The following is a 12188-nucleotide window of genomic DNA, read 5'->3' as shown; positions in this document are numbered from 1 at the left end:
GCCAGCATATCACCATACAGTATGTGAGCTAACACTGAAGGTTGAAGGCAGAGACAGGTGAAGATGAGGGAGCAGATCTGATGACGTTGATGCTGACATATTTTAAAATAACCAACTAACTGATGAAGATAAGTACTGCCTTCTTCACAACAGGTGACCAAACAAAAATCATAGCTACCCTAAAATCAAACTTGGACAGAAGCATTAACGTTATAACATGACATGAGGAGAAATATGCCTGACTTAGATATCCACTGGATTCAGACTGGTTGACTAGTTTCAACAAAGTCTGTATGCGTACATTTGAAATATGTTATTATTTGTGTTCAATAAACAATATTTTAGCCCGCTCATGTTTCCTGTAATGAGATCTATATTCGGACCACAGTATTTCTAAAACTCTACGGCCCTGTGCTGTACAACCCGATTATCCAAATGTTAGATGAGCTAATGGGTTAAGTTTTTCCAGAAATTCTGTGTGCATAATCTACATTTACTGAAAGCATTTCTGTTATACCCGTTAAATCATATTTTCACTTGGAGTAGCTATAGAGCATTTTTATGGTATTTTCCTTTGCTAGTTTTATTTACCCAGAGTAAAAGTTCTTTTAAACCCTTTGGACTACGTCTGTAGTTGTGATACAACATGGAATAATGTTTTACAAAGAAATATTAAAGATATCATCGGAGGATTTGTCTTTGAAAAAAAAACTCATTCATTTTAATTATATTATGACTTAAAATTTAATTTAATTTATACAGCTCATTTTACAATTAGAATTTTGTCTAGGTGCTAGAGAGGTCTCACGTAACCCAGATCACAGTGGCAGGAAAAACTCCACATAATTATACACATAATAATGAGCGTGACTGATTCCTGTGACAGGCGGCTGCCGTGTCACAGAGCGAGCTTCTAACATCTGTGTTTGCCAGTCCACCTCAGCTCCTCTCATGGTGCCCCTTATTGTATTTGGAGTTTTGACAGTCAGTGTCCTGGAGCCTCAAAACAGCTCTTCAGAAACAAACGGGTGATGTTAGAAAAGCTCTTTGTTTTTTCACTTTCAAAGGTCTGTCCCTGCGTCCTGCAGGACTTCCTGGGTATAATGTTCTAAATGTTATTTCTAAACTATTTATATGTAAAAACAAAACACAACACAACATTTATAGATGTAAAAAGAGGTCAACATTTTCATAGTTAAGTTTTTGAGTACTCCAGAGCTGCTCTGGTTCCTTCATCCTCTCTGCTCTTCATCTCCTGCAGCTTCTGGACCTTCTCTGTGTCTCCTCTCTCCTTCATCTTCTCTATCAGGAAGTCCAGGTGGACATGAGTGGACACTGAATCCACCTTCAGGGCGATCTGCTCCAGTCTGACCACATGATGGTAGGACTCATCCAACAGCTGAGACTCCTCTGCTGTCAGTCGCTTCAGTTCCTCCTCCAGATCTTTCAAAGCATTCTCTCTTTCTCTTTGATTCTTCTCATACTTCTCTTTCATTTCTGCTGACGTTCTCTGAACTCTCCTGGTCTTGGTCTCATAGATCCACTTTTCCTTCACATGATCTGATGCAGGACACTTCTTGGTACAAACAGTACAGCGGCCATCTTTCATCACTTCACAGTTTTCAGGACTCCAGGCCATCGTACATCCAGGATAGTGACAGTTCTCCTCACAGACTGTACAGCAGACAGCTCCATTATAACACACCAACCCCCTCCTCCCTCCATCAATGGGTTCTTTCTCTTTGTAGACTTCATCAACTTCTACAGTGAACTTCTCGTTCTTCTTCATCTCTTCTTCATGTTCCTTCAGAGCTTCTTCAGTCTGTCTGATTTCTGTCTGTTTCAGTTCAGTCAGTCTGATCCTGTCTTGCAGGTTTTTGACGCAGGCTGTCAGTCTGGTTCTTTCTTTCATCACTTCAGCAGTTGTCATCAGGCTCTGAGCTTCAGTTTGTTCCAGAAAGTCAGTAAACTGCTTCATTCCTCTCTCTGATATTTCAGCAGCATGTTCCAGATGTTCTCTGTCATCTGTTCTGTCTTCATGCTGGATGTTATTAAACAGGAAGTGAACAGGCTGATTCTTCTGGTCTCTGGAACATTTCATGTTTGAAGCTTCAAGAGCTTGAAGAACATTTTCAGGTTTTCTTCCATCTGAGTGTGTGATCAGAGCTACAATGTTTTTCTCCATGTTTTTATCAAACAGAGACATCACTGAGTTAAAGACGTAGGACAGACGGTCACTCAGACGATTATCTGACGCCTTCATCACCAGACCCACTGCATGAACTTCAAGAACTCCATCATCTGATCTGAACAGGTCCAATAATTTCTGAGTGATGATGTCATCATGTTCTTTTCCTCTGGTGTCTCCATATCCAGGAGTGTCGATGATGGTTAGAGAGTAGGGCAGAGCTTCTCCTTCAAACATCTCATACACCATCACATCTGATGTCTGACGTCTCCTCTCCTCTTCCTCCACAATCTTAAACCAGACTTCATCCTCAAACTTCACTCCCATGCTGTAGTTGATCAGAGCATTGATCAGAGTAGATTTTCCTGATCCTGTTTCTCCCACCAATAAGATGGTTCTGTTTGTCTTCTTCACATTTCTTTGTCCAACAGTCAGTCTGCTCAGAGCTCCAACCTTCTCTGTCTTTGGTCTCAGCCTGTAGACAGCAGGAGATCCTGCAGAGACCAGAGTGCTGCTGGAGATGAGGTCCTGGTGTTTTGGTGAGCTGTTAATGTAGGAAAAGTTGACATTTATAGTCATAGCCTCCATACACATGTATTTGTTACTCTCCCTTTCATCAGAGTTTTTTTCTAGTTACAATTATTAGAATTATTTCTTATGCTCTCACTATGTGTAAGCTGACATAGCTGAGCAACCAGCTAAACTGTCTCCCACAAAGGACCAAGACAGAAGCTGCTCCTAGGTGGTTAGAATAGGAATCACGTAAAACTATAAACAATATAAAAATAAAAACTTCTTATTCAGAAATTTTATTTATTTGTGAATTGTGTTTCTTGCAAACAATGGAGCGAGTGGTCGAATTTAACAGATGATTGTTGCATTAACAACAACCAGGCCAACAGGGGGCACACTAAGTGTAACCTGAAACATGCAGCCATATGGTCAAAACATTATAAACAGAATAAAACAAAACAGAATAAGATGCCATTTGATCTTCAACTAAGCATCTGTTTAAGTGCCAGCAACTGAGAATGCTACTGTTCAACAACATCAGTTTTTTGTTCCTGCTCGTGTGATGGTGTAAAAAAGCAGGCAGGTCAGAAATGTTTTTCTGTTTTCTCCACTTTATCTTAGTTTCCTCTTCGTGTACAGCACAGCTGCTCTGGTTCCTCCATCCTCTCTGCTCTTCATCTCCTGCAGCTTCTGGACCTTCTCTGTGTCTCCTCTCTCCTTCATCTTCTCTATCAGGAAGTCCAGGTGGACATGAGTGGACACTGAATCCACCTTCAGGGCGATCTGCTCCAGTCTGACCACATGATGGTAGGACTCATCCAACAGCTGAGACTCCTCTGCTGTCAGTCGCTTCAGTTCCTCCTCCAGATCTTTCAAAGCATTCTCTCTTTCTCTTTGATTCTTCTCATACTTCTCTTTCAGTGCTGCTGACGTTCTCTGAACTCTCCTGGTCTTGGTCTCATAGATCCACTTTTCCTTCACATGATCTGATACAGGACACTTCTTGGTACAAACAGTACAGCGGCCATCTTTCATCACCTCACAGTGCTCAGGACTCCAGGCCACTGTACATCCAGGATAGTGACAGTTCTCCTCACAGACTGTACAGCAGACAGCTCCAATGTAGGAAAACAACCGCATCCCTCCTCTAATATCTTTTTTGTCTTTGTAGACTTCATCAACTTCTACAGTGAAGGTCTTCATCTCTTCTTCATGTTCCTTCAGAGCTTCTTCAGTCTGTCTCAGTTCAGTCAGTCTGATCCTGTCTTGCAGGTTTTTGACGCAGGCTGCCAGTCTGGTTCTTTCTTTCATCACTTCAGCAGTTGTCATCAGGCTCTGAGCTTTAGTTTGTTCCAGAAAGTCAGTAAACTGCTTCATTCCTCTCTCTGATATTTCAGCAGCATATTCCAGATGTTCTCTGTCCTCTGTTCTGTCTTCATGCTGACTGTTATTAAACAGGAAGTGAACAGGCTGATTCTTCTGGTCTCTGGAACATTTCATGTTTGAAGCTTCAAGAGCTTGAAGAACATTTTCAGGTTTTCTTCCATCTGAGTGTGTGATCAGAGCTACAATGTTTTTCTCCATGTTTTTATCAAACAGAGACATCACTGAGTTAAAGACGTAGGACAGACGGTCATCCAGACAATTAACTGACGCCTTCATCACCAGACCCACTGCATGAACTTCATGAAGTCCATCCTCTGATCTGAACAGGTCCAATAATTTCTGACTGATGATGTCATCCTGTTCTTTTCCTCTGGTGTCTCCATATCCAGGAGTGTCGATGATGGTCAGAGAGTAGGGCAGAGCTTCTCCTTCAAACATCTCATACACCATCACATCTGATGTCTGACTTTCTGCCTGACGTCTCCTCTCCTCTTCCTCCACAATCTTAAACCAGACTTCATCCTCAAACTTCACTCCCATGCTGTAGTTGATCAGAGCATTGATCAGAGTAGATTTTCCTGATCCTGTTTCTCCCACCAATAAGATGGTTCTGTTTGTCTTCTTCACATTTCTTTGTCCAACAGTCAGTCGTCTCAGAGTTCCAACCTCCTCTTTCTTTGGTCTCAACCTGTAGACAGCAGGAGATCCTGAAGAGATCAGAGTGCTGCTGGAGATGAGGTCCTGGTGTTTTGGTGAGCTGTTAATGTAGGAAAAGTTGAAATTTATAGTCATAGCCTCCATACACATGTATTTGTTACTCTCCCTTTCATGAACATTTTAAGTATGGATTCGTAATGATATTAACTGCAGACTTTTCTTCCTAAACATACTTCTGTTGTGTTGGATAGAGGAACAAATCTAAAGACTTTAAACAAGACATCAAATAACCTAAGAAGATATAAAATGCAACAAAACAACAACAAACAAAAAAAACATATACCAGCTGAAACACTAACCCTGCATTCACACCAAGAGCGACTAAAGCTACAAAATTTGAGCAACTAAAAAAAGTTGAAGACTGCCATTGCTACCGTTCTCATCTAGAGGTGATACATATGCGTACCAATTTTCATGTCTGTAGGTCAAACGGGGACTGAGATCTCATTCTAGGGGGCGCTGCTGAGCCATGTGGCCACGCCCACATATGATGATAAGGTGATATGAAAAGGTGCACAGGGGCTGATGTCATGTAAGAGGCAGGTAGGATTAATACATCAAGATCAAGGGTCACGTTTGTGGCGATGCCCCGCCCACACGGTGTAACGAGCTGCGTTTTTGATAATTTTTGCTCAGCCATGTCTTCAGAAACAGGTGACAAAATCTCAGGTCTGGCAGAGTATTTCCCTAGGAGGAGGAGTTCAAATGAGAGGTGTGGAACATGGATAATCAGCCTGAACACAATTCATACCGCCAGTAGGTGGCGCTATGAGAGTTTCTGGTCATTAGCATATCAATCTGTTCAAAACGACAGGCTCAGCATGCCTGATTCTTTTGTGGGAGATACAGTTAGGGCTGCGATTATTATGATTCAAATTAAAATCACGATTATTCAAAACGATTATTCATGGTTTTTAAAATTGCCTTTTATTGAACTTGAAACCGTTTTTTTTCGTTTTCACACATCGACAAACATATAGTACGATGAGTATATTAATGTTCAACTTAAATATGTTTAAATATTATAGTTTTTAAGGCCAAAAGGTGCAACACACTTTGTAACAAAAGCTGTATTAATTAAGACAGCATGCAATAACCTTTCCCCTTTTAAATAGAAAACCTTTCAAAATACTAAATGTAGGAGAACCCCCCGAATCCCTGCAATGTTCCTCATAAAACCTCTTAAATGTTTTGAGCAAGAAACACCGGTAACCGGTCAAAGGCCAAAGTTCACCTTGACCTTTACCTGAGTATTGGCAGCACTTGGGGATTTTATGTTTCATGATCGTATCTTTGTTTTATTGTATTTTACTGCAGTTTCTCTTCTATGTATTTATTAGGTTACGTTTATTTTATGTAATTTAATGTTTAAGCACTTTGGTGGGCGATGCTCTTATAAATGTGGTATATAAATAAAACTGACATTGACAAGAAACACCAGTCTGTTTACACCGTCTGGCTTAGAGATGAGCGCAGACAGGCGATGATAAGTGGAGACACAAAAATACAGGGAGCCATAGTTCAGAGTCTCAGGAACAAAAAAAAAACTCAAGGTCCCAGAGTTCATGAAGGCCCAGGCCATGGGCCAACAGGGGAAACGGAGACAGAGGCCCAGTGAAACAAAAGTCTGGGGTGCTTGGGGGGAAGAGTCAGAAACAGAGGGGGCAGGGACCCTCCGGGGTCCAGGCTTAAGCACAGCATGGACATGGCTGAGGACCCCCCGGGGTCAGGGCGGAAGCACAGCGTGGACATGGCTGAACCATGTTGGGGTGGAACCCTAACCCTAACCCAGGGTCCGGACAGGAGACCAGAGCAGGGGAGCCTCCAGGGTCCGGACAGGAGACCAGGGCATAGGATGGACCACCGGCGTCGGGACTGGAGACCAGAGGCGAAGGACCACCGGCGTCAGGACTGGAACTCGGGAGCGGTGGACCACCGAGGTCAGGACAGGAAGCTGGGGATGGAACCCGACCAGGGTCAGAACTAGAGTCAGGAGACTAAAGCCCACCAGGGTCAGCACGTCTTTGGCTAGCATGAATGTAATTTATGCTCTGTGATTTCTTGGTGTCTCCGAGAGCTGGTTGGAGAGTCTGTTGCATTGTAAAGAGTGCACTCGATGGATGCCTGACAGGTGGTGGCAGGAGATGTGAGACTTTAACTCTATGTGACTTTTTCTGCTCCTTTATTGCTTGGTCATAAACTTCTCCCAGGTAGCTAAAGTAGCTGCTCCCTCATCTCCAAACGTGCTGAAAGTGAAGCTACTGTTTGTGTCCGGGGGGCGTGGTGCGGTGCACCGCCGTGTGTTTGCTGCTACGTTTACATCACAGGAGAGAATAAGAGAAGAAAAATAGGGAGCCAATAATAAGAAACACTTGCATTTCAATAGGGATCTCGCACGTTTCATGCTCGGGCCCTAATAATTGCTGCACATAAATGGGTGGTGCTCGTCCATGTGATCACAGGCAATCGTGGCGACAGTGGCATATGGTCTTGCTCACAGGGCCTGACGTGCAAATTTTGCGACATTCTGGCATTTTTAAGTGTTGATTTTTCGAAATACAATAGGATTCTTGGACCATTCGGTACTCGGGCCCTAATAGTAATAAAGATATACAATATTTAGAATGTGACTGCTCTGCAATCCAACTAATAACGTAAGAGAAACAGTAAAGTAGGAAAAAGTAAGAGAAACATGGAGCGACTGAAACAGGCTGCATGCGTCATGAATGTCAGGTCCTGAATTTGATCAAACCGGCATTTACGAAGTCTTAAATTTGGCTTCCCTAATCCTGCAGATACCCTGATCCAGGTCACGTACAAAAGCCATGTGTAAACATCTGTCAAACCACAAAAGCTTTGCCCTGAGTTTATCTTCGATACAAAGTAATCATCTGTGCTGATCAGACTCAGATAAAATCAGGCTCAAGCTGGAACAGGTTCTATTTTTCTTCACCTCCTCTGCCTCCACCTGGCTGATGACTTCATGACGGGGTCTGAAATGCTAAAGCACATTTCAATTATCTGTTTGAATAAACGTTTTTTTACATTCACATCTGCCCTTTTATGATGTTTAGTGTGTCACATATGCCAATTACAATCAGCCATGCACGTCCCACTTAAGTGAGCTCGACATTTTATCACTAGAAAATGAAACGTGTGTATTTGTCCAGCAGCATCTCTAAGTTTTCATAAGGACAGAGACTGATCCATTAAATGCAATGACCACATAGTTGCCATTAAAAACAAATGTTAACAACAGCCAAAAAACTAAAAACACCTGGTGTTGAGTGAAATCAGGGGGCCTGAACGGCCCACTCAGACTCCATCCTCTCCTCCACATCTATTCTTGTTACCATACAGAAGCTGTTTATTACACAGTAATTATGATATATTGTGTGACATTCTACTTATTGCACATAATGGATTTAAATCATGTTCAAAAGTTCTTACTTTCTTTGTTGGTTGAAAAAATACCTCCACATGGCTGAAACCGGTGACTGTGAATTAAATCAGAAATCTTCTTACTGTGAACTCTGCAGGATTAAAACCAAAAAAGAAAAAAGATATTGGTATATTTGGAAGTAATTCCTCATTTTCCCTTTCAAAGTGGTCTTACCTGTGTCGTTGGCTTCTTGAAGTTCTGTGAGAATCAGGAAGAACTCAGTGCTCAGTTTATAGTTTATCAGAGGAGGAGGAGGCTCTGTGGTCACATGATTTCACAGAAACTCTTGAACCATCAGGGTTAAAAAGAGCTCTGGTCTGGAATGAGTCTCTGACCTGCATTTATCAATTCAGTAGCTTATTATTATATCAACACTCACTAAAACAGGTTTAAAACCATTTCAGAACACCATTAAATAATATATAAAATGAAGAGTGTAAGCAGAGGTTCAGAAACATAAAGTCTGTTTAACTCTTTCCTGTGCTTTGCTGCAGTTTTTCAGCTCACACTGAGCCAGTACACTCAGAAGACTCAGGCCACAGATACTGAAGCGGCCTTGTTTCTATGAGAATGTTTGACAGTCAGAACCAAACAGAAGAGACACGCGTGACAAAGACAAGAGTGCTATGATTCTGTGATCTTATGATTTGTCTGTCTTCACCCGTCAGCTTGTCCCTGTCCCTTGTCTTTCTGCTCCAGCTGTGGTCTCCACCTCCTCATCCCCCTGGTCCCCTGCTCATCTCTTGTCTTCTATGGAGCCAGCTGAAGTCCCTTCTACATCTGTTTCTGCTCCAGAGCTAGCTAGTAGTCAAGAGACTGGCTTGATTGAGCCCACATCATCAACCCCGGGGCTGCCTGGAGGCGGTCTCCACATGACACCACCTGTTTTGGAGACTTCCTGTGCTCCCTTGGATGGATTATCTGCTAAGCCTCTGGAGTTTTTGTACCTTGGTACTGTTCTGGCTCTGACTGTGGGGGTTGCCAGTTTAGACTATGGGGTTCGTTAGCTCAGTGGCCTACCTATTGGAACTCTGGTGGGGCCCCATCCCAGCCTCTGAACCCTATCCAGATGGACCTCCAGCTCCAGGTTCCTGTTCCGACCTGGGAGTATTTTTAGCGCTGCTGACATGTTCTGACCCTGGTGGGTCTTCGTCTCTGGGTTCCTGTTTGAGATCTGGAGTCTCCGCCTCTGGTAGTCTTTGATCAGGTTCCTAAGGCAGTGGTCCCCAACCACCGGGCCGGGGACCGGTACCGGTCCGTGGGTCATTTGGTACCGGGCCGCACAGAAAGACTGAGCAAAACATATATTATTCATTATCTGAGTCTGACAGCTGTTTCATTTATAAATCGGATCAGATTCATCCGTCTGTGCCTTTAAGCACCTGCCCAGACGCTTGTCTCGGTCACGGGATACGGCCCCAAAATTAAGCCCACAAGCAGCAAAAATGAATAAAAAACAAACGTCTTTGGAGAGCTTCTTCGGAAAGGGGAAAAGGCCTAACGAGGAGACAGAAGAAGAGGAGCCTGCCCCTTCAAAGAAAAAGAAACCCGCATTTAAAAGACTATATCAGGAGTCCTATTTAAAATACGGATTTATTGCAACAGGTGATTCTCACACACCAAGTCCGCTCTGAGTGATGTGGCGACAGACTCGCAAATGAAACGAAGCCTTCAAAACTGCGAGACCGAGCACCCTGCATTAAAAGACGAGCCATGGAAGAAAACATGAACAAGAACGACTGAAGCAATTAATGACGGCCAAAACAAAATTACGGAGTGGACTGGACATAAGAAACACACTTCGGGTGTCATGTCTCCCATTATCCCCAGATGGGACCCCCTCATTGCTGAGAAAGCTCAAAGGCTCCCACTAATTAAGCATAAGAGTAAGAGTCTGTTTATGCACTTTGTTTTTTTTTGTTTTTGTTTTTTTCTGTGCCGGTCCGTGAAAGTATTGTTTTACATGATACCGGTCCGTGGTGCAAAAAAGGTTGGGGACCGCTGTCCTAAGGGGCTCCAGTCCCTGGTTTCCTGTCTGGCCCTAGAGGGACACAATAAACAATCACACATGATTCATGAGTCATTATCAGTATCTGAGGTATGACCATTTTTATTTTCATGCTGCTCTGTTTATATTGTTTTTATACTATCTTTCTTAGAATGAAGATCAAGATGTATCCTGTTTGAAAACAAAGCTTTGGCAGGGTAGTTGTGGCTCAGGTGGTAGAGTGGTTGTCCACTATCTGTAAGGTCGACCGCCCTGGCTGTAGGCCAATGTGTCCTTGGGCAAGATACTTAACACTAAGACCCCATTCACAGTGGGAAAATCAATCCGGCTAGAGTGGGATTCGGGCCGTATCTGATTACATCTGTATAGTTTTTTTTCCTGAGTCTGAATGAATCCAGATATATCCCGCTTGATTTTAATCCACCTATGGAGGTGGATCTAGCCAGATTGGCTTACATCTGGCTCAGGTCTGAACGCAGATGAGGCTAACGGATCACCCTAGCGACGTGATACTTCCGGTTCACAGGGTCAGTGTCCGGGTCGCGTACAAAAGCCGCATGTAAACAACCATTGAACTACGACAGCTTTGCCCCGAGTTTATTTTCCACAGGGCTACAAAGGAATAAACTGCTTTTAGAACCAAAAAAAAAGGATCGAGTGACACGGGACAAAAAACAAAAACGCACGACGCATGCACACACGCTACCTACCGTGGCCTGAATGGACTCTGTATATTACGAGGCGCCACCTAGTGGTTTGGAGGACAACAAACAAGCTGGGTTAAACTGGATTGAGCGTGGACATGTGTGTGTGATTGTGAAAAAGGTCTGAACATATCCAGCTTAAAGGCTGATCTGGATTCAATCCTACTTTAGCTGGACTGACTTATCCAGTGTGACCAGGGCCTCCCAGTGGCACCACTGGTGTGTGAATGTGTGTGTGAAAGAGGTAAATGTGAAGTAGTGTGAAGCGCATTAAGTGCCTGAGTAGGTAGAAAAGTGTGCATAAGTACAGACCATTTACTATTTTAACACAACAGGCATATTCTCATCTCTCTGTTAGAAAGTTTTGATTTCTGCGAAATTCAGACTGAACATTTAAATCTAAGGTTTACTTTTATACTAAAACAAATCTAAGTGTGTCAGTATAAGTGATGCACAGTGTTACTTATTGTTGTTCACTTGAAGCAGAGTGCGTGACAAACACAGTGATCACAACAGATGATCACAGATTAGAAAAGAACAACATAACAGAAAGTTATGTCAGGTTTCCTGATTATTTTGATATTTTGTATTTCATAGTTTGTGTTCATTTCCGCTCCTGACCTCCTTCATGTGTTTATAGTTCTGTTTCCCATTTTATTTTGAAAGTCCATGTTCCCTTGTGTCCCATGTGTTACGTCCTTGTGTTTTCCCTCCTTTAGGATTACCTGCCCTGCCCTAATGTGTCTTACCTGTGTCTTGTTACCCTCTTGTATTTAAGTCCTGAGCCTCCCTTTGTCCTTGTCAGTACAAATTGAACCCTAACACCTATACTTAAAAAACCTTGGACCCAGACATCTTAAGCCTCCAATACGCCGTGCGATTTTAGGGACGTTTGTGTTTAACACCAACTCACACAGTACGATTAAAACGCATGCCATGTCAAGTCAGATTTATGTGCTCACTCAGCTCACTCGTGTGTGGTGTGACGGCTGCGACGTCACTGCTCATGTGACAGCCACAAAAGTGTCACATTTGTGTTTTGGGAATAACACATTATTAGTAATGTAAGGGGTTTCCTTTTAAACAACAAATGGGTATGTAATAACTACTCCAGAACAGCAGGGGGCAGTGTCGAGTGCTGGGTTTCTCTGCGCTACAGGTGGATTTTCCTCGTTACTGCAGAGAACTGAGAACACGCTGTTGCTCTGTCTCATCATTTCTTTCCTGAAT

The 12188-nt window shown here is 43.0% G+C and overlaps 2 protein-coding genes across 2 annotated transcripts; both read right to left on the bottom strand.

The window, feature by feature from the left end:
• Window positions 1-1195: 1195 nt before the first annotated feature.
• On the bottom strand, window positions 1196-2782 carry LOC114444131 (septin-4-like). Its single transcript, XM_028418530.1, has one exon. The coding sequence runs from the start codon at window positions 2780-2782 to the stop codon at window positions 1196-1198; it is 1587 nt and encodes a 528-aa protein (XP_028274331.1).
• Window positions 2783-3254: 472 nt separating this feature from the next.
• Window positions 3255-8439, bottom strand: LOC114443700 (uncharacterized). The gene is made up of 3 exons (XM_028417971.1): window positions 8421-8439; window positions 8255-8337; window positions 3255-4844 (listed from the first exon to the last, which is right to left on the bottom strand). The coding sequence occupies exons 2-3, from the start codon at window positions 8284-8286 to the stop codon at window positions 3314-3316; spliced, it is 1563 nt and encodes a 520-aa protein (XP_028273772.1). The 5' UTR covers window positions 8287-8337; window positions 8421-8439; the 3' UTR covers window positions 3255-3313.
• Between the last annotated feature and the right edge of the window lie 3749 nt (window positions 8440-12188).

Source organism: Parambassis ranga, chromosome 12 (genome assembly GCF_900634625.1).
Source record: "Parambassis ranga chromosome 12, fParRan2.1, whole genome shotgun sequence".
Classification (NCBI taxonomy): Eukaryota; Metazoa; Chordata; class Actinopteri; family Ambassidae; genus Parambassis; species Parambassis ranga.
Note: the sequence above shows the minus strand (reverse complement) of the source record. Positions and strands in the feature narration are given on the sequence as shown.